Source organism: Rhipicephalus microplus, chromosome X, assembly GCF_043290135.1.
Source record: "Rhipicephalus microplus isolate Deutch F79 chromosome X, USDA_Rmic, whole genome shotgun sequence".
NCBI classification, from domain to species: Eukaryota; Metazoa; Arthropoda; class Arachnida; order Ixodida; family Ixodidae; genus Rhipicephalus; species Rhipicephalus microplus.
In genome coordinates, this window is record NC_134710.1 from 184,577,288 (window position 1) to 184,598,041 (window position 20,754).

The 20,754-nt window shown below is 42.9% G+C and overlaps 1 protein-coding gene across 1 annotated transcript in view; it reads left to right on the top strand.

The window, feature by feature from the left end:
- The window catches only part of LOC119176970 (uncharacterized protein CG3556), a 165,578-nt gene that overhangs the window by 95,675 nt on the left and 49,149 nt on the right, over positions 1-20,754 (top strand). Inside the window, exon 5 of the mRNA XM_075878332.1 lies at positions 2,067-2,283. Coding sequence (XP_075734447.1) covers positions 2,067-2,283 — 217 coding nt within the window. The remainder of the gene's footprint in view (positions 1-2,066; positions 2,284-20,754) is intronic.

The window sequence follows — 20,754 nt, forward strand, 5'->3', positions numbered from 1 at the left end:
TGTGAGGAAAGGAGTTACTCCTTCAAATGCTAAGTATCAACGGCCATTCCAAGTTGTCAAGACCACATTTCAGCACGGGGTTCTGAAGAACGCTTGGTACATTACAGCCTCGGGTCAAAGAGAGTGTGCTTCCATTGGCAACGTATTCAAGTATTACACCAGGAGGTGTAATCAAAGATGTCAGGACGAGTGAAGTGCTCTGCAATAAGAGCTCGAAAGAGGATGCAGTGAAATGAGGGGGACTGGAAGAAGAAGTTAGAATAAAATGGCGGATGACACCCTTCTATTGTAGATTTTCTCTGTTTAATGTGCTAGTTCCTAGTCGGAACGCTACGTCTATCTATCTATCTATCTATCTATCTATCTATCTATCTATCTATCTATCTATCTATCTATCTATCAAGCCGCCATCGACTTTCAGCTTTCCTGGCCGTTTGGATAATGGTATTTGTACCAAAATTGATATAGCATAACATGACTGCATGACGAGCATAAGTGACTAGTCATAACATGAAAATTATGACATGTATGCCATAAATGTTAAGATTCACAGGTTATTGCATTGCTGATCTTGCGGTGATTTCGTTCTCATGGCATTTTGCAAATTTGGTATGGTATGACTTGACTGCATGGCAAACATCAGTGACCGACCTTAACGTGAAAATTATGATATGCGTGTACATAAGTCATGACTACATGCCACGCTGACGGTGCACTCGGGATCATTTCGCTAGCTTCACATATGCCGAATTCGGTGTTGTGTGTTGTGAATGGATGACCAAGGTACATGACTGGTGCAAACACGATAATTATGACATGCGTGTCATGTAAAAACATGACTACTTGCCGTGCTCATGATGCACTGGCGGCATTTCGTTTGCTTCCAATATTCTAAATTCGGTGTTACGTGACGTCAATGGGCGATGATGGTATAAGATTGGTGCAAACATGATAATCATGGCATGCGTGTCATTTAAGAACATGACAACATACTATGCTTATGATGTGATCACGGGCGTTACGCTAGCTTCAGATATACCAAAGTTGGCATTACGTGACATGAGTGGACGTCGAGAAAAAATGACACATCCAAACATGATAGCCATGACATGCGTGTCATGTAAAACATAACTGCCTTCTGCGTTCATAGCCTGCTCATGGCCGTTTCGCTAGCTCCACATATTATGTCACGTGATTCTGAATTTGGTATCTCGTGACGAGAATAGAAGACGAAGATAAATGACATGTTTTAACACGATAATCATCGCATGAAAGTGATGTACGGCACCACTTACGTCCGCCTCCTAACGTTGTGCTCATTTAAGTGACATGTCAACCTGTTTCATTCGTGCTTCGTATATCATCGATTCCCACAGTGCGTGGTCTGCCTATTTTTTGTCTCTCTGTCTCTCTTTGTTTTCTTCTGCATGTTAATGGTCCGCTTACTGCGAGTATATCAATTATCACTTTTGCACGGTGAATTTTCACTGATTTCTCACGACATGCAAGGGTTTTAGGTTTTTTTAATTTTTTTACATAGGTGTGCGGAAGTAGACAGTACATGTCATTTTGCCACAAGAAGATTTTGTGCCTGTTGTTGTATCGCATGTCATACAGGAGTAGTTGTCGTGGTGCGAAAAATTTTAAACAATCTTCACAGAGGGATGATCACAGGTTCGGGAATTACTTTAAAGCAATCCAGATAACTTAAATATATGAAGTATATGTGGCGTGAGGTATATGAATTCATTTTGCACGATTATCTCATCGCCTACCCTTTCGACTGGTGATGTTGTCATATATAGGCGTATGAACATATTCAACAGCTACTGTAATCTTGCGGTTTGACCGAGTAGTTCTTCAGTTCAATTACCTCTGCTTCGGAGCAGCCAAACCATCATTTACCCATACAAGCGCTGCGTTGATGATGCCTGTGATTTGTCTTATAAAATAATCGTTGTAATGACAGCACAGAAAATCTCCACATTCGCCAATTGATTCACCAATGCATGCTTCGCTCGTCACTGCAGCGACACCCATATTTAGTGGTGGTTGCCCTTTCGCAGGCTCTCGTTGCCGCCGACCCCGACACCCAAAATCTGCACTGGCGGCGGCAGGACGCCCTGAACTTTCTCCGACGCTCGCAGCACAGGGACGGTCACTTCGGTGGCCTTCTTGCCACCGCCCAGGCGGCGCCATTGTTGGCCGGAAGGACGCTCGCAGATCTCGCCTCGCATGCGCGGCTATTCTGCTCCTCGGAGGACAATCGTTCGGATTCGGCGCGTAAGAAATTACTACTGCACGAGAAGCGGCAGTGGCCGTTTTCCACTAATGCCATTCGCAACTATGAAAGTTCGATCGAATTTCACATAGGGCGCGCAACCACGTTCTCTTTTTTTTTCTTTTTGACAAGCTGGTAGCTTGAAATCGCCTGCTAGGTTGTATTGTCCTGTTAAAGCACAAAGTGGAGGCATGTCTATAGTTAGTGCTTTTTGTTATTGTTCCTCTTGTTGTTGTTGTTGTTCTTCTTCTTTCATTGTTGTTTTTGTCGTCGTTGCTATTGTGTTGGATGTATATTATGAGAGGCTCGGGTCACTGCGACGCGCCTGCTCCTCCTCTTCTCTTGCCCAATACCTGTCACCACGGGAAGTATTCAACAAGCACAAAATGTTACAAAGGCACAGAAGAACACTGATGCACTTAGTTCAAGTTTTTCAACACACACAAAAAAAAAGCCCCCTCAAACAAGAATCTTACATTGCACAAATATTCACATGAATGGAATGCCAACACATAACATAAAGATTTGCAAATATTTTGTCACAGTCAATAATAAATTATTGAAAATTGTGTTTAAAACTCGAATTTTACTGTAAAGTTTTCGCGAAAATCCGTGCAACTACGAAAATACATGAAATCTGTAGTACAGAATGCGAGTTTATAGTACTGCGAACGAATCGTTTTTCATATTTCCTGCCTTTAGGACATTCTCAGTTCCTTCAAAGAGCTACTGCAACAGCAAGAGGGATGTGTATTTTCATATTTTTCATCGTTCTTCTCATTTCTTTTTTTATTTCTTCTATTACATTCAACATACTCGCCGCTGATACCAACGAAATAATCTTACCGGCAGTGGTTAACGTGCTCGGCTGCTGGCCCAAGCGTCGCGTGTTTGATTCAGGCCATGTTGGTCCGATTTCTAAGTGGGCGAAACACTCTAGGCCCGTGTACTGTGTGATATCATTGCACGGTAAAGAATGCCCGATGGTCGAAACTTCCGGAGCCCTCCGCAACGGTGTCTCTCATAGTCATGTACACCGTGACTTAGGGACGTAAAGCACTAGATGTTATTTTGTTTGTTTGTCGTCGTTTGGTGTTCATTGAATCGCTACAACTGACCACCAGTTGTCCATCCTACGCATTGTCGCCAACCTACTTCCATTAAGTTCCCCTGTTATTTTCTTACTCATATGTGCTCTTGCACAGATTCTACTGGATTATTGCCTTGATAATTCCTATTATCTCCCTAACATGTTGAGATTTATCTATTGCTTCTTGATATTCCGCTTCAGCTACGCTTTAGTGCTGTCTTGGTTTAGGACTTAAGTGAATTAGGTATAAAATCATCAAATTATCGGCCTTAAGCAAAGGCAGGTTACTAGCACTTTACCCACGACAGCTAGCGCAATCTCTCATTCACTGTTACGATCCTCACGGTGAAGGTGCGTACTACGCAAGCGCGAATGTCGTGGTTTATGTATACTCAGCCCTGTCTGTCCGCAGATTGCGGATTTCACAATGCGGGCTTCTTCTTACGTCTTAGCATGCGCTTCATGCGAAACACGCATCTCCAAATTACCTTGCTTGTGTGGCGAAGAGCCCACATTAGCGCGGGCGGAATATTGCTGGCACAATCATTACGTATAGAGTGAAAAGCTGACGGCTAATTTGCTGAGAAAGACACGCAGGTTGTTTTAAATGTTCTCATGTTCTTCACCACCATTTTTAAGGCAAGTGTCGGCTGTCAGCAAGGGCCCGGGTCACAGCTGTTGTGTTCGTGCATACGATCAGCCTTTTTTTATTCTTTTTTTTCTTTAGTGCAAGGACAACTACTGGAACGTCTTTGCGCAAAGCACTTGCTGGCGTCATGCAGAGAAGCCCGTCGACAGACGTTGTACGTACTCCTATTTGCAAAACGCCGATACACGCGTGTGGAGCTGCACACTGCACTACGACATGTTCTGACACCCTCCTGTAGCAGTCATAATTATCTCACTTGCCAATTACGCTCACTTTTCCTTAAGTGCCGAAAAAAATGGCACTTCTGTTTGCGGTATACCACTGCAAGCAATACTAATCATGCCGCTCTTCGGCAACTTGCGGATTCCTTACTAAAAAAAAGCCACCTGCCATTCTTGTGAAAATTATTGTGCAGGGCAACACAAAAATCCATTCTAACCCCACTGGGATTTTTGAAAGACGTCTTTCTATAGGAGTATAGCTAAGTAGCTACTCTCTCAGTCTAGGATGGAGCTCGGGGCGTATATTCAACCCTCACACACAGCCTTAGGTGATCCTTTAGGGTAGAGTTGTCCAAGGCTCTCTCTAAAAACACATTAGTGTGGTGAAGGTCGGGAGGTCTTAGAGCGAACTGTTTGTAGCATCCTACATTATTTTGAAGAAATTAGAGATTTTCGCAGAAGTGACTTGGTAGAGATAATTGTGCGGGCACTACGAGGTTATCTATGATTGTCTTGGCGAATGCTTATTTGAAGAGCTCGATGCAATCTCACTCAATCTGTAGCTGGTGGCTCATGTGTGGAAGGGCATGTTCTCTGAAAGAGTTTAGATTGTTGTGCAAAAGAATGGCACATGACTGGAGAATGCATGCGCTTAGACTCTGCTTCCCCGCATCGGCTAGGTAGGCCAAATCTCGAGTGACAATTATCAATTTCGTCCAGGATTGTCGTAGAGTGCTGGCACCCAGATGATTATGACAGATCTTATTGGCCAATTTCGGCGAATGATTATGAACGTGTTTGTATGTATTCTGCGGCTATAGAATCTGCGACTCAGTGGCCGGGGGGCAATGATGACGTTTTCTACGTGGATTTTAAAAGAAAGCAAATACTGTGTCCTCTTCCTCAGCTTCTAGATAAATTGTCTTGCGGGATACTTCGTTGGTCATTATTGACGGTAGCTGACATAGTTACTCATCCTGACTTAGACGCCATGTACGCGTAGGCTGTGCAGGGTTCTCACTCGTATCGCTTGTGAATGACGCATTCGCTGCTGGTGATGCGCTGCGTTCATTTTGCGGGATGGAAAACATGCACCGCCCCCCTTTCCCACTCTCCTCTTTCGAAAATAGCGCTTTTTGTTAACTCGCCTAGTCCAATAATATACGATCATAGCTTGTAAGAGATATAATATTATACATTGCACAGGAGAATTCTAAAAAGAATGGAGCAATAATAAGCCAAGGTGAATTCATTCAGTTAGAGCATGACACCATGAATTTTGTGGCTTTTGTTCTCCTCGTTAGGTCAACAGGCTCTCGTACCAGCAAGGCTCTCCGATAAAAGAAAAAAAATTAACCAAGACATCTATTACCGACAGGGTGGCATGGCCATTGAAAGGCGTACCAGCTATTGCTTACGCTGGAGCTGCTCCAATAGATGACATGCGATGAACTTGCCACAGCTTGATATGTTGCGTGAGCAGATCCTGCGTGATTATCTCTACAAAAAGAGCTAGCAAGGTAACTACACGAATAATCAGCAGGGAAAATCGACTCCACCACATCCATACCCACTGACGCACGTGAAGATCTCTCCTTGTTATCCAGCGCCGCTTAAATGCTCATATGCTGCCAAATGACAGCTTATATTCTGCTATCCTTAACTTGTTCGCCCAGCCGGATAAAAGCATCACCAAGGGATTGTACTGTACGCTAACCTCTCATCATCACTTAATGCTCATCATAATTTTGTCATTGGTGTTATTGCTATTGCAATGCGTCGACTCGACATCGCGCATAACCCTCACTGACATAGATGTACGCGAGCCGTCCACTCCCGCCTTGTGCACACAAAAATGAAACGTTTGAGCGTGTATACTTATGCGATGCCAAAATTTCCACTAAGTAGTCGCTCTGCGAAGTGGAGGAAGTTGGAGAAAATAAATGCTCCTCAAACAACACTTAGCTAAATTTTGTTTCCCGGTGACTGTGAATGAAGTGAGTAAAGGCTCACAAGGCTGCGCTCGTAAACTTTTAGGTTTGGCTCTGGCACAGGGCTCTGGGCGGCGTGTTCAAGGGGGCCTTCTGCTATTTCTTTTCTGTGGTTGCTTTTGTTTTGTTATCACCCTTTCCTAGCATCCTTCCTATTTTAATTTATATTTACAAGTGAATGGGTGTCGCGAGAATATTTTAATTGCAAACAGGCTACTGTTTTGTTCTAATTTTATATGATTCACATACATGACACCAGCAACAGCCATGCACTTCCAAGTTCACTGTAGGTGCCAACAGTTGCTTAGGGATCAAAATGTTGTATTCATCCTGCATTACTCACTTTAGTTCTATTTTTACATTCTTTGACCACCTCATTGAACGTTGCAGCAGTAGAACACTAGGTGCAGCGAGAAGGTTCCTCATAATTCACGCATTTCAGGCCCAGTGTACTCAGTAATGTTAGCAGCAGCGGCATACTTTTGTGCGAGCAAGATCCATAATAAAAAAAAGATGGGGGGCCACTGAAGAATGCCCAAAGACAAGAGAAGTCGTTTTTGAGACGTCTGGATTTCGATTAAAATATAAGGCTTCTGATTTATTACTTCGACTTTTACAGTCTCTATTTTGAGTCTGGCATCAACGTTAGCTCCAAGCCTGGTTACGGGTACGCTTTTACGGCTGCCAGACACCGAGGTCGGAGGCCATCGAGCGCGGTCGTAGCCACGGCTCGAAGCTGCTTGTGATGCAGCGAGTGGTTTCGATCAACCCGTGGAGCTATGCGACTGTTGGAGCTTCGAGGGGCTGCCCATCGGAAAGTATTTGCACGGTTGGCGAGGAGTATTCAGATGACTTTCTTGAAAAGGCCGTGATGGGTGGCATAGTAAAGTAATCTAAACGCATGAAAATGGAGTCTTTCGGTGTTTCTGTGTACTTAGCATGGAAGAGGACACCCAGCCGCGCTCATGAATCTGAATATATATATATATATATGTGTGTGTGTGTGTGTGTGTGTGTGTGTGTGTGTGTGTGTGTGTGTGTGTGTGTGTGTGTGTGTGCGTGTGCGTGTGCGTGTGTGTGTGTGTGTGTGTGTGTGTGTGTGTGTGTGTGTGTGTGTGTGTGTGTGTGTGTGTGTGTGTGTGTGTGTGTGTGTGTGTGTGTGTGTGTGTGTGTGTAAACGTTTAGCGATCGTAACAAAAAATATGAGGACGGCCAAAAGGGAGGGGGATGTATAGGGGGGTCACAGGTGGGCCCGAAATGTAAGATGAAAAAAGGAAAAAATTACAACTTCTGCTACAGCACAAACTTTCAGTGGTTATTTTAGACAGACGTCTGTTTTGGGCTCCACAGATAAAGTTTTTTTGAGGATAAAGTCAACTCCTTGATCAATATGCAACGTCGACTGACCGGAGTAAAATGGGGTAGTTCATGTTCTTTATTGTGTGTACATTCAGCAATTATTAGACAAAGAATAGCTTACTCTGCCCCGGTTCTACATGAGATATCCCGTAACTTGAAGGATAGGATCCAAATATTTTTGGTCAGACGTCTACGTATATGTGTGCCAGTGCATTGGTAATTGTGGAGTCTCATCAACCAACTTTCCGTGTTCTAAAATAATTACAGAAACTTGTTGGCATTATTTTCGCTTGGCAACTCATCACGCTGATCATCCCCTATACTGAGCTATTCAGGAGAGATCAGCTGCACTAACACATAAAACTTTAGTAGAATGCGGAATACTGGCCTCCATGTGCATTCCATCCACCATGGCGACTCTCTATTCCAGATATTACAGCTTTAATTCCGGGAGGAAGTTGTAAGATTAATGTGCCTATAATTGGAATAAACCAATTACTTTCACACATCTTTACACCAAATGTGAAGACTGTACTCACATGTACACCAACAGATCATATCTGAATCAAAGTTCTACGTCGGTATTATTTCTACCTGCATATTAAGGAAAAAAAGCTTTCAATCTTAGCCATTTTACAACATCCACAACGGCAGAGCTGTATGCGATACTCTGTGTTTTACGCTTCACATATTTACGGCCAGGTCCACTTAAATGGGTAGTTATTACAGCCTCACAGTCTTCATTAGTTTGTTTGAAAAGATTCGGCTTGGGCAACAAAGCAAGTGGCCTACACGAAGACCTTCCTGTATAGAATAAGCAAAGCTGCCAGTCCTCATGTAAAGTAGCTCAGGAAGATGTTGAGCACACATTTCTACATTGTAAAAATTTGACGGACCTCAAAAAAAACTTAAAAAAACTAAATTATTAGGATGAGCGATCGCCATCTATTGCAAAAATTTTGGGTCCATGGCCAAACAAAAAGCTACAAGCCACTGCAGCGCGTGGTTCACTTTCTGGAGGAATCAGAAATACCTCACAAATGCTAAACGAAAAAAAATATATATATATACAAGCGTTAGTGTTAAGCGGTATGTTTCATGACAATATTTTTGTGTTTGACTACAATTATTCGTGTGAAAACCTTTGTGAAAACAGTTTAGTATACTTTGGAGACATGATAACATTTGACATTTCAGTGAACTTTTATATTTTGTGCGGACATATAAATTGGCCTTATTACTTGTGTTTTTACAGACTCTGTGCGGTGGACACGTTTCTGTGTGGAGTGGACACATTTCTATATGATATAGACAGGTTTCTGAGTGGTGTTCACACATTTTAGTATTAAAAAACGTGGATTCGTTGCGCAAGTGTTGTGCTCTGAACCTATGTATAACCTTGCGTTTTCTACCAAATATGCGAAGTCGATTTTTGTACAAGAGAAGAGGAGTAGCCGGAGCCACGCATTGCACCAACCTCTCCTTATATACGGTTAATAAATATCATTTATAATAACAAGTAGCCGAACTGGCATTCGCAGTTGAATCGGTCGTATTCATATTGCTCTATACATTCGAAAGATATCAGGCATGCACAGGCCAGTGTGAACATATCTCCCTCTGTGACAATGAGAGTCACTGTAACTACGCTGGCAGTATGAACAGGGAAGAGGTGAGCAGGTGCATTGCGTTATAGAGCCACTAGAAAAAAAGATGGTCTTCATAACAACGAAAGCAGTTATGAGATCACAACACGGGTCACGTGGGGCGCCGTAGTTGTCCCCCGCCGCTGATGTCCACAACCACTACCCCACGAAAAAAAAACTCAGTAAATAATAAACACCAAGGACGCAATGGGATTCGAAAACTGGTCCCCTGCATGCCAGCCTAGTGTTCTACCAGTGAGCCACGCCTGGGCTTGGAATCTCTTTGCAAACTGGTTTTAGGCAGGCTTGATGTCTGGAAAGTAATCGAGTTGATATAAATAAATATTAGAGGACTTTAAAGCTTCGCCTTTAGGAGTTGAACGCGATAGTGAAATCCTGTTTCAAGTGCGTACTTCAAACACTTTGTTCATGAAACCTTTTCGAATTCGCTATGCACCTACTACGTAGTCTTAAAGGAATAGGCATTGTATAGCGTGTGTGCCCTTTGTACTGGCGTACCGGCTTTTAACCATGGAGCCATTATGATAATTACATATTCAGACGCCTGTTGGCAATAGACGCTTGTACCACGCATTATTACTGCAATATTTCATGTTGCATTGTGAAGCATGTATACAAGACACGTACGTGTGTCTGTGAAGCATGGAACCTACTTTTACTGCATTTTTCAAGCTGAGGAAGTTCTTTTTGACAGTTCCTACAAACTTGTGGTAGTGGATCCGCTTACTACGCAATCGTCCCGGGTTCGATCCCTACTTAAACCCAAACAACCTTGAAGCAGTGTGGAGACACTCTGCTTCAGGATTTTTTAATATATAGTTAAGTTTACTTGCGTATTTCTTGATTTTTTGGTCATGCATAAGATGACTTTTTCGCTCACAACCAACGATGCTGACACCAAAGTTTCCGCGAAACGAGGTTTTTAACGCTATTGCTTTAATAAAGTATTTTACAGCGAACGCTGTTCTGAGATCACAACACGGGTCACTCGCGGCGCAGTAGTTGTCCGCCGCCACCGGTGTCCGTAACCGCTATCGGACGACATAAAAAACCCGGTAAATAAAAAACAATAGGGACACAGTGGGACTAGAACCCAGGCCCACTGCGTGCCAGCCCCGTATGCTACCACTGAGCCCAGCCGTTTCACTTTTTTCTTTAATGCATGGTAAGAATGCAATCAAATGTGAATTGATTGATATGTGGGGTTTAACGTCCCAAAACCACCATATAATTATGAGAGACGCCGTAGTGGAGGGCTCCGGAAATTTCGACCACCTGGGGTTCTTTAACGTGCACCCAAATCTGAGCACACGGGCATACAACGTTTCCGCCTCCATCGGAAATGCAGCCGCCGCAGCCGGGATCCGAACCAATCAAATGTGAAATATAGCTATGTGATCGATCTTTTAAAAGTTATCCTCCCATGCACACATGCACAAGAAACCATTTCATAAAGTCCAACGAACCTTCAAAAGTCCGGTAAACAAACACACGTCTCGAGAACTCCAAGCCACTACGGAACAGGGTCGAAAGCCTCTGCAACACTACGCACATTGGCTGCCTCTTCTGGGAAAACAGACTTTGTCGAGCAACGTGGCTCAGCATATCTCTCAACAATGCAGGTCCTTCATAATGAATAAAGAACAAATATCATAATTAAATCGTATGGTACATTATTGTTAAGAGTCTTTTTAAATGGTAGGAACCTAGCACCATGACCTGTAAAAGAAAATTTTTTGATGGTTCTATTTAGAATGTCACAGAAATGACACGCATAACGGCAATGAATAAAACAGTGCTTGATTGTTTAAGGCTCTTTGAACATTCTGCAATTCTGAATGTAACTTGATAAGACTTATGCTTGGGCTAGTTGGTGATTGCGAATCAACATATTTGCACAGCGCAAGACTACGAGTAGCTACGACGTAACTACAGAAGAAGAGACAAGGACAAAAATAGCACTGACTTCAACTGAAACTTTATTAGCGAAAATGCCGGAAATATATACTCGTGACAAAACGTCACCACACAATTGCGAAACCTATTGCATAACAACAAGACAATCATCATCTCATTATAAGGTTACAACGCCACAGCTCACCACAAATTCACCATCTATTGTGTGAAAGCCAGAAACTCAAGCGAGGGCATGCTGACACGTCGATCACACAGCATTTGCTTTTCATTGGCCTCCATAGTCTCTCGTGTTAGCTGCTGACGGTGTTTGCCTACAACAGTGCACTTTTCGAATTCCGTTCTGCAACCACAATCTCTACAATGGATGCCCAAATGACCTTGCACAGCAGAGTATACATTGTAATGATGCTCCTTTAAGCGCTCATTCAGGCACCGGCCCGTTCGCCCAACATATATCTTGCCACATGACAACGGGATAAATAAACGACGGCTATCACACATGCTACGAATAGTCTTCAATGTTTGACTGTGCAGCAGCAACTTCGTGCGGACTGCGCATTCACCCGTTTGCAGAGCGCTGAAAGCTTTTCTTGGGCAGAGAACACAACCTTCACATCTACCTTATCACCTATCCTTTTTAAATTGTGAGAAAACATATGTAGGTAGGGAATCACAGCCACGCGCTTCGAGCTACTAGCCACGCAGTTCACTGGTGCTTCTCGTCCCTGTTTAATTGTCCTAAGGAACTTTTTCGCAACCAAAACCATCACATGATTGGGGAAGCCAGCACTGATCAGACGGGAAGACTGCTCAACGAACCTGCTAATTAACGAGTGGCCGCAAGACTTTCGATGGGCATTTCTTAAACAATCATTAGCAATCCCTCTCTTTACGAGCTTTAAATGAGCCGATCAGTACGGTAGAAGAGGTTTGCTTTCTCTAGGCTCATGTTTCCAGCAAAGGTGAACACTCAAGACTCTAAAGTAGACTGGCCGCTTGAAGCCATTGCTTCGGAAAATGGGACGTGGCCTAAGGAAGTGGTCTTGTTTTTGCAAGATAAGCTAAACTTGCTGATCATCAACGACCCTTTCCTGGTAAAAGATTTTAATGACATCATTTCATTTCTATCACATAACAACAATGGCTTAAGTGACTGCTTCATCGATATCAAGAATTTTTACAACTCTTTACCACATGACACGCTACTACAGTGCGTTGAGGACTGCATTGACAACTTCGATTCATTTGCGTTCCAGAATGCTGCGAACATAGCAGTCAGTGGCTTTCTTGAGGTCGTTGGCTTTTACCTAATGACAACGTTCGTATGATGGAACGAAGGCAATTTTATTCAAAAAAGATGAGTGTGCATCGATTCAAGCATAGCACTTGTTTTAAGTGGCATTTTTCTCGCTTACCATGACCGATTCTTGACTAGCCACCTCGACAGAACGGTTGTCGTAAAGGTGTTTCGTTTTGTTGGCGTTTTTCTTGTGCTTTTATACTGCGATGACTGGGGTTTCGAAGCTGCCGTTTCAAACGTATTACGCCTTTTGGATGAGTGCATGGTACCTCTCATTCTCACGCATGAGCTTCCGCAGGATGCTTTGTTAAGGTTTTTATAGTTGAGACTAAACATCTGAAGTGATCACCTTTGCTGGAAATACGAGCCTAGAGGAAGCAGACCTCTTCTATACCGTACTTGTCGGCTCATACAAAGCTCGTAAAGAGAGGGATTGTTAATCATTGTTTAAGAAGTGCCCTCCGAAAATCTTGTGGCCGCTCGTTAATCGGCAGCTTCATCGAGCAGGCTTCCCGTTTGATCAGCGCTGGTTTCCCCGATCATGTGCTGGTTTCGGTGGTGGAAAAGTTGCTTAGTACTATTAAACAGGAATGAGAAGCACCAGTGACCTGCATGGCTAGTAGCTCAAATCGCGTGGCTGTGATTCCCTATCTTCATAGGATTTCTTACAATTTCAAAAAGATTGTTTGACCCTACACTAAGTCTTCAAGTCCCGTCGAGGCTTTGCCGAGCAGACCAGACCCTGTTATGTAGGCTGTGGTTTGGCGTTGCGTTTACCAACGCCTACGCTTTCCGCATTGGGATGGCCGACACCGCAGCCTGTGGCCACTGTGGCAAAGAGGGAACAATTCAACATATTCTTTGTGAGTGTCTAGCGTATAGTAAACAACGACTATGCCTTCGCAAGGAATTCAACAAATTAGATGATCAACCTCTGTCGGAGCAGGGAATTCTGCAGTATCGTCCGGATGCGACTTCACAGAAGGGGGCCCTGAAAGCGCTACTAAACTTTTTGCGATCGACCGGCCTTACTGAACGGTTGTAGCTAGGACGCCCTTCCTGTGTGTGTTTTCGTTTTTTTTTTTATGAGTGTGCGTGCGTTTTTTTTCTCTCTATCTACCCCCTCTTTCTTGCCCCTACTTCCCCGCCCCCAGTGCTGGGTAGCAAACCAGATGCTAATATCTGGTTAACCTCCCGGCCTTCCGTTTCTCTCTCTCTCTTTCTCTCTCTCTAAAAAAGATTGATAAGGTAGATGTGAAGGTTATTTTGTCTGCCCCAGAAAAGCTTTCAGTGCTCTGCAAACGGGTGAATGCGCAGTCAGCACGAAGGAGTTGCTGTACAATCAAACATAGAAGGCTATTCGTAGCATGTGTGATAGCCGTCGTTAATTTGCTCCCGTAGTCATGTGGCAAGATATATGTTAGGCAAACGGGCCAGTGCCGAATGAGCGTTTAAAGGAGCATCATTACAATGTATGCTCAGCTGTGCAAGGTCATTTGGGCATCTATTGTAGGCATTGTGGTTACAGAACGGAATTCGAAAAGTGCACTGTTGTAGCCAAACACCATCAGCAGCTAACACGAGAGATTATGGAGGCCAATGAAATGCAAATGCTGTGTGATCGATGTGTCAGCAAGCCCTCGCTTGCTCTGACTAAAAAAATGAGTTTCTGGCTTTCACACAATAGATCGTGAATTTGTCCTGAGCTATGGCGTTGTAAACTTATAATGAGATGATGATTGTCTTGTTGTGATGCAATAGGTTGCACGATTGCGCGGTGATGTTTTGTCCCGAGTACATATTTCCGGCGTTTTCACTAATAAAATTTCAGTTGAAGTCAGCGCTCTTTCTGTCCTTGTCTCTTCTTCTGTAGTTACGTCGTAACTACTCGTAGTCTTGCGCTGCTCAAATATGGCAATTCAGAAACCGGGGCATGTATACACTTTTTTTCATGAAGCCACGTCTTTACACGTAATGTGGAGGTGTGTAGCTTGAAGAAAAACATTTTCGCTACTGGTGATATCCACACTTTATGCCCATGGTAGAACATGTTATGATGAAACGAGATAAATATTGTGACCAGTAAACAGGTTCAGGGAAAAGGGTGCTGACAAGTGCAGCAGTGAGTGTCGTTCTGTCAACACTGTATAGATTTTCTAAATGAAATCGGAGTTTCAAAAATTTGCAGCTTGTTCGCAAACTTGTATTAGGCAGGCTTGATGTTGGGAAAATAATCGCGTAAACATGAGTATTAAAGTGTTTTAGAACAGCAAAAGCACTACCAGGCATCACACAATGCAAATAGCGTAACGAGTGGGCCATGCAATGCTCCAACCCATTACAAAAGCTTATTTTTGATTACCTATCAACTTTCGCGCAAACATACTTCTGGCATAATTCCTCATCATCGTTAGCCACTGCATGAACAATTGGCACAAATCTATTGCAAGTGTTTCGCGGATACCACGCTTCTCAAGAGAACGGCGAAGGATAGCAGAGTGAATGCCGGGCTACTACCACGAAATTATGATTAATAAAGGTGTTGTGGGTACCCACAAAAAGTGCTTGTAGCAGTTACCCAAAGAGTGCTTAGAAAAAGCTCTGAAAGGCCGCTTTCTAGCTTTCACCTTTCACTGTGACTGGGCTGTCCCTTCCGCGCAGGCCTGGCGTTTTTTTTTTTAGAACAGCAAAGAAACAAGCAGGCGTCACACAATTTGAATTGCGTAACAAGTGGGTAGTCCATTGCTCCAACCCATTACAAAAACTTGTTCTTGATCAACTAGTAACTGGGGCGCATACCCACTCCAGGCATAAATCTTCATCGTCATCAGCGCAAAGTCAAAAAAACATTGCTCAAAATTCTTTGAAATTGTGTACCGGGTACCACGCTTCTCTGAAGAATTGCGAAGGACAACATAGTAAATGCGGGCCTACTACACAAAACTTAAAAATATTTATGGCTTAGTGGGTACCCAGCAAGTGTGCTTGTAGCAGATATCAGTTACCCAATGAGGGTTGGAAAAGGCCCCAAAAGGCCGCTCTTTCAGCTTTCGCTGTGACTGTGCAGCGCGTTTCGCGCAGGCCTGATGGTTTTTTTTGTTGTTGTTGTTGTTTCATACTAGTAAGCTATCTTTTCGGGAGCAATAACCAAAACACAACCATTGGCGCGAAAAAAGCCTTGGTAAGCGAGAAAAACTGAGTGACGTCGCCTTGAAGTTGGCGCGTCAACTACCTATGATGCCATTAGTTTTGACGGGTGTTTTCTAGGGAGAAAATGAAGCAGGCTCAGTGGCACATGGGTGAACAACCACCATCCCCCGAATAATTATTGGTCAGGGATGTGTTAAAGAAAATCAATAAAGAAAACGAGTCTTTCTTTCTGAAATAGTCAAAGCTTTCGACAAGTGCGAACTCTTCTTCACCCAAAAAATTTTCTGGCCATGGACCTAAAATTGAATGTACTGTCCTCCTAAGAACCGTATACTTGGCCTACTTGTTAGGCAAAAGTTGTTCACTTTTAATCAACAATGTAAACGTATTACAATACCTGCCTCATTTTCAGGTATATTTAGCGTCCAAAAATATTGAATGGCTGCATAGAGCACGTCATTCTAAGGTTGCAGGTTTGGATCTTGCCAGTAGAAAGTTATATTTTAGTCCACTTTTCTTTCTGGCCATTTACATTACATTTACTTATAATAACATCCCCCATACTTTCTTTGGCATCATTATTTGTTAGTTCCAATAATATTGTGCGTAACAAAAAAACAAGCCCTCAAACTTACACTTCTTTCCTTCATTTAGAGCGAGGGAAAAGAAATGTGCACGAAAAGATAACTTGTCATCGGCAGGATCTGAACCTGCGACCTTGAAAGTACAACCCTTGCCACGAAAGAAGCCTTGGTAAGCGAGAAGATATCTCTGTTGAACCATCCCTATCTTGGAAATCGTATTTAATCCCTCCAATAAATATATTTGAGCTAATATATAAACGCTAGATTGAAAAATTAAAATAATATAAGGCTAGAGAAGGAAGAGATGGTGCGTATGTACAGTAGCCACTTGGCATACTACCCTATCACTTAGTATTCAGTCTCGTGCTTTTGATAAAATCTAAACACAAAGAAACTCCGCAAACATAACTTTAGCAGCATCGAACTGTGTCATAGTTACGTCAAGCACCCAATCAATAGCAATTTTTCCTCTGGTGCTGGATGGCATAAAGTTAAAAATCCAAACACATCGGCTTCTTCTCACTGCTGCTTTCACCTTTCATTCTCCGGAAGGCCATCGGGTCTTTTCTTCCGGAGCCGCTGGCGAAGCCAGCGCCTTACTGTACATGCGGTAGGCCTTATGGCTATGAAAACTCAAACTCAAATCAAAGTTGGGACTTGGAGTCATTGGGCCACATTCGTCCTTTTGACATGCGACTGTTTAAGGAGAGGTGTGCAGCATTGGGCCATACTCGTGCACAGAGCGCACTTGCGGCTTAGCCATTTGAGATGAGCTGGCCTCAGTCATCGCCGTCTTGCCTTTCGGAAAAAAAAAGTTAACTAAAACTGACAAGAAAGAAGAAAAAATTGCTGTCATTTTTTTCAGATATTGAATTTTGTTTGATTTTAATAATTGATTTGTTATAAAAATATTGAGATAAAACGCCCAACTAATTAATGCTTGTTAGTTCGCAAAATCTTGAAATTTACTTTCCCTAAAGTGCGATGTGCCGACGTAGTAGCATGACCGATTTCAAAAATAAAACTAATGATCTCTTTCTACGAACTGCTTCTGGGACAATATTGAGAAGAATAGCGGCAAATGATTTCACAATATTATAATAGTGTGAGTGCAAGAAACGCTTTGTTGATATATAAGAAGCCAAAATATTATTTACAAATATAGTCCCTCTAAGTCTAGCATCATTTTGCACTTCTCATTGCATTCCTCCTATCACACTGGCATTACGCATAGCTCTCTATTTAACGGGCTTTAAACTATTTTTGTGTTTATCTTAACAAACTGGGCGCAAAAAAATGTACTCTACTTATTCCGCAACATTCGTTCTCAAGATAAGGCATGTTGAAGCGAAATAATCTAGCTAAATATAAAGTGAATTCTGGTAAAAAGTCTTTATCACGAGGCACGTACAAAAATTAAATACCTGCAGCATGACAAATGATACAGAGACAAAAAGCGTTTCATATACGCGTGAAAAACGCCTCCGCACCTATGAATCAATACATATACATTTTTTGCATATACAACAGCCAACAAAACTTTGCCATGTCATGAACCTCATACGCACTAACATATGAATACTGTAACAAAAACAAGCTACACATATTACACTTATCATGGTGCACGAACTGAAGTCTTGCACTTAAAAATATAAATAAACAAAAACACGCATGCATCGTATACTACAATGAAACAACATATTTTCCGAACACTAGTGAATATGTCATAGCCCGATTCTATACCTACACTTTTTATAAAGTACAGAGTAGTGATGATATGTTATTTCTTTTTTATCAAATGTGTTAACTTGTTTTTTTAAATGTCTCTACACCGACGCCAAACTGCAAGTCATTTTGGAATGCATTAACTAATCGTTTGATTGATATGTGGGGTTCACATGGGCCCTCTAACAATAGAAATTACAATTACCATCATTGTACTTAACCAGCCAGAAAAATATGTAAAGCTAAGAAGTCGTGAAAAGGGTCAAACGTCCCAAAACTACCTTATGATTAAAAGAGACGCCGAAGTGAAAGGATCTGGAAATGTCACCCACCTAAGGTTTTTTAACGTGCACAGGGTTCTTTAAGCCTAAGCACATGGGCCTACAAAATTTTCCACTCCATCGAAAATACAGCCGCCGCAGCCAGCATTCTATCCGGCGACCTGCGAGTCAGCAGCCAAGTACCTTAGCCACTAGACCACCGCGGCGGGGCGTCACCTACTCGCGTTGATTCGTATTGCAGCGTTTGTGTTTATTGCGATAGCAATGATATGGACACTCTGGGCTGGATTTCGCCGCCGGCGTCGATATCATGCACCGTATATGTATATGTAATTATATATATGAAAACTCAAGAAAAAAAAATCAAGAAGAACAGACTCCAGCGCGCCTAATGTTACGCGGGACCTCCGTGTCGTGCTTGCGAGGCGTGAAACACTGAGCCACCGAGAGGTAACTCTTTCATCGTTCAAACGGCGAGTCATTCATATTGTAACCACTTACGCTGTTGGCGGGCATCTCAAGGTGGGTGGGTGGGGGACTATTGTGTTTCCAACATTATCAGCAAGATGGCGCAGTGAGCGCGCGGCAGCTCTCATCTCTCACGTGTACTTTGGCCCGCGTAGATAATAAGGAGTTGTACGCTCGATCGTGCGCCCTTATCTTGCAGTGGAGAGAATCATACGTCTTGGCTAGCCTTTAAGTTCAGTCTGAACGATTCTGTTGAAGTTACCGGGCGCACAAATGTTACTGCAATCATTGCACAGCCTTCGTTTGCGAAAAGAGAGCGCTTTTCAGATACAGCGAAGTAACAACTGAGCCACTGATTCGCGTTAATCTGGACTTGTAAGTGCGTTTGGTGCGTTCGTTGTGCGTGAAAAACGTGGGGCGCGTTTCGATCTGCTTGCCATTCTCCGCGTGCCCTTCCAATGTGTTGCTATCACGCTCATTGCTTCGCCTTTGCGGCAAAGCTGTGGCATTTTCGATAGTTTGTCCTGGTTCTTGTTAAACGCCGTAAGAGTAGTGTTTGATATAGTTCTCGCTTATGTAGTACGCAACGTTCTGCAAGACATGAACGTAAAACACAGCAATAAACACACGATTATTCATTAAAACCGGAAGTACTGCGACAAGTACTTTTTCGGTGTAAGATAGAAGCCTTCTTTAATTTTTTTTTTTTTTTACAAGGAGGCTGCTTAAGCCTGCCGTAAGACCCCTGGTGGATACGGCGAGTTTAAAAAGCTATCAGCGTCAAGAACTGGTATGTTTTGCAGTAATTGGAAAAATTTCCCTACTCACTGCTTGTCCACTAAAAATGAAAAAGGCAACATACAAGCGGCTAATACCTATTTAGATCGCTAGACTGGCGTAACCCAGTAGTTGAAAAAAAATTTAACAAGTCATCGGCATTAAGCCAGTAATAAACACCACGGCCACGTGTTTTAGCTTCGCTTAAACATCTGTACGGTGTGGTTTTAAGCAGTCTCTATACATTAGAGAGTGCTGAAGAGCGACAGAAGCAATGGTGGCTGCGAAAGACCCCGAAGCGATGGAAGCCGTACGCGAATGACGACGTGCCGTTACCTTCATGGAAGATACGAGCATTTGGTTTCACCCATATAGTTGTGAAAAATTACCTAGAAGGGACTCTGGCACTGTGATCATTCAGTGACCATGGGAAGGATGGGTAGTACATGAATTTGCCTAGTCTTCGTACTTGCGAGCCGCGAATCGCACTTTTGGCTTCTTTTATTGCTGGTTTCGGTCTTGTTTCAAAAAAAAAAGAATGAACCTTTTGAAATTTGTGATCCCATTTGATATGGTAAGCCTAAAATAGTAAGGTGGTGAAGCGCAACCGCTGAACATTTGTCAATTTTTGCTTCAGAAGTAAAAAGCTCGAAGCCACATGAACACACACGTAGCCAGAAGTACGAAAATTAGACGAATTCGTGTACCATCCATCATTCCCATGCTCGCTGAAGCGCCGTGTGTTGCAGCTCCCATAGGCACTAGTGCCAGAGTTCCCTCGAGTGTGTACTTAGGAAACGCTATGGTTTCAGCGTCAGTTTCTGTCCCTGAAGTTTGAACATCCGCGTCATGAGAAACTGTTTGTGGTTTAACTCGAACCTGCCTGTGCTGAGAAGCAACCTAGAAGCAACCTGGCAACATTCAGCTAAAGCCTATCAACAAGCTAGAATCAACCATATTAGACTTCAAAATAGTCGAGCTTCACTGTGTCACGCTTTGCGGGAATGAGTGCAAAACCTTCGCCTTCTTCATGTATTAACGAGACAACGTTAAACAGCTTGTTTCGCAGAAATGCTCGTGCCAGTGTTAGGTACCGTTTTGTTAGTTTTGAGCAAAAAGTGAGCTTTGTCTGTGAGAGAAAAATTCGTGAAAATCAAAGAAATCAGTAATAAAAATTATTGGATCGAGCGGAAATCAAATTCTAGACTTTTGCGAAGCAAAGTGTTCTATACCACAGAGCGACGCCATTGCTTTATACTTCTAAGGAAAAAAACTCTATACAAATAGCATGCAG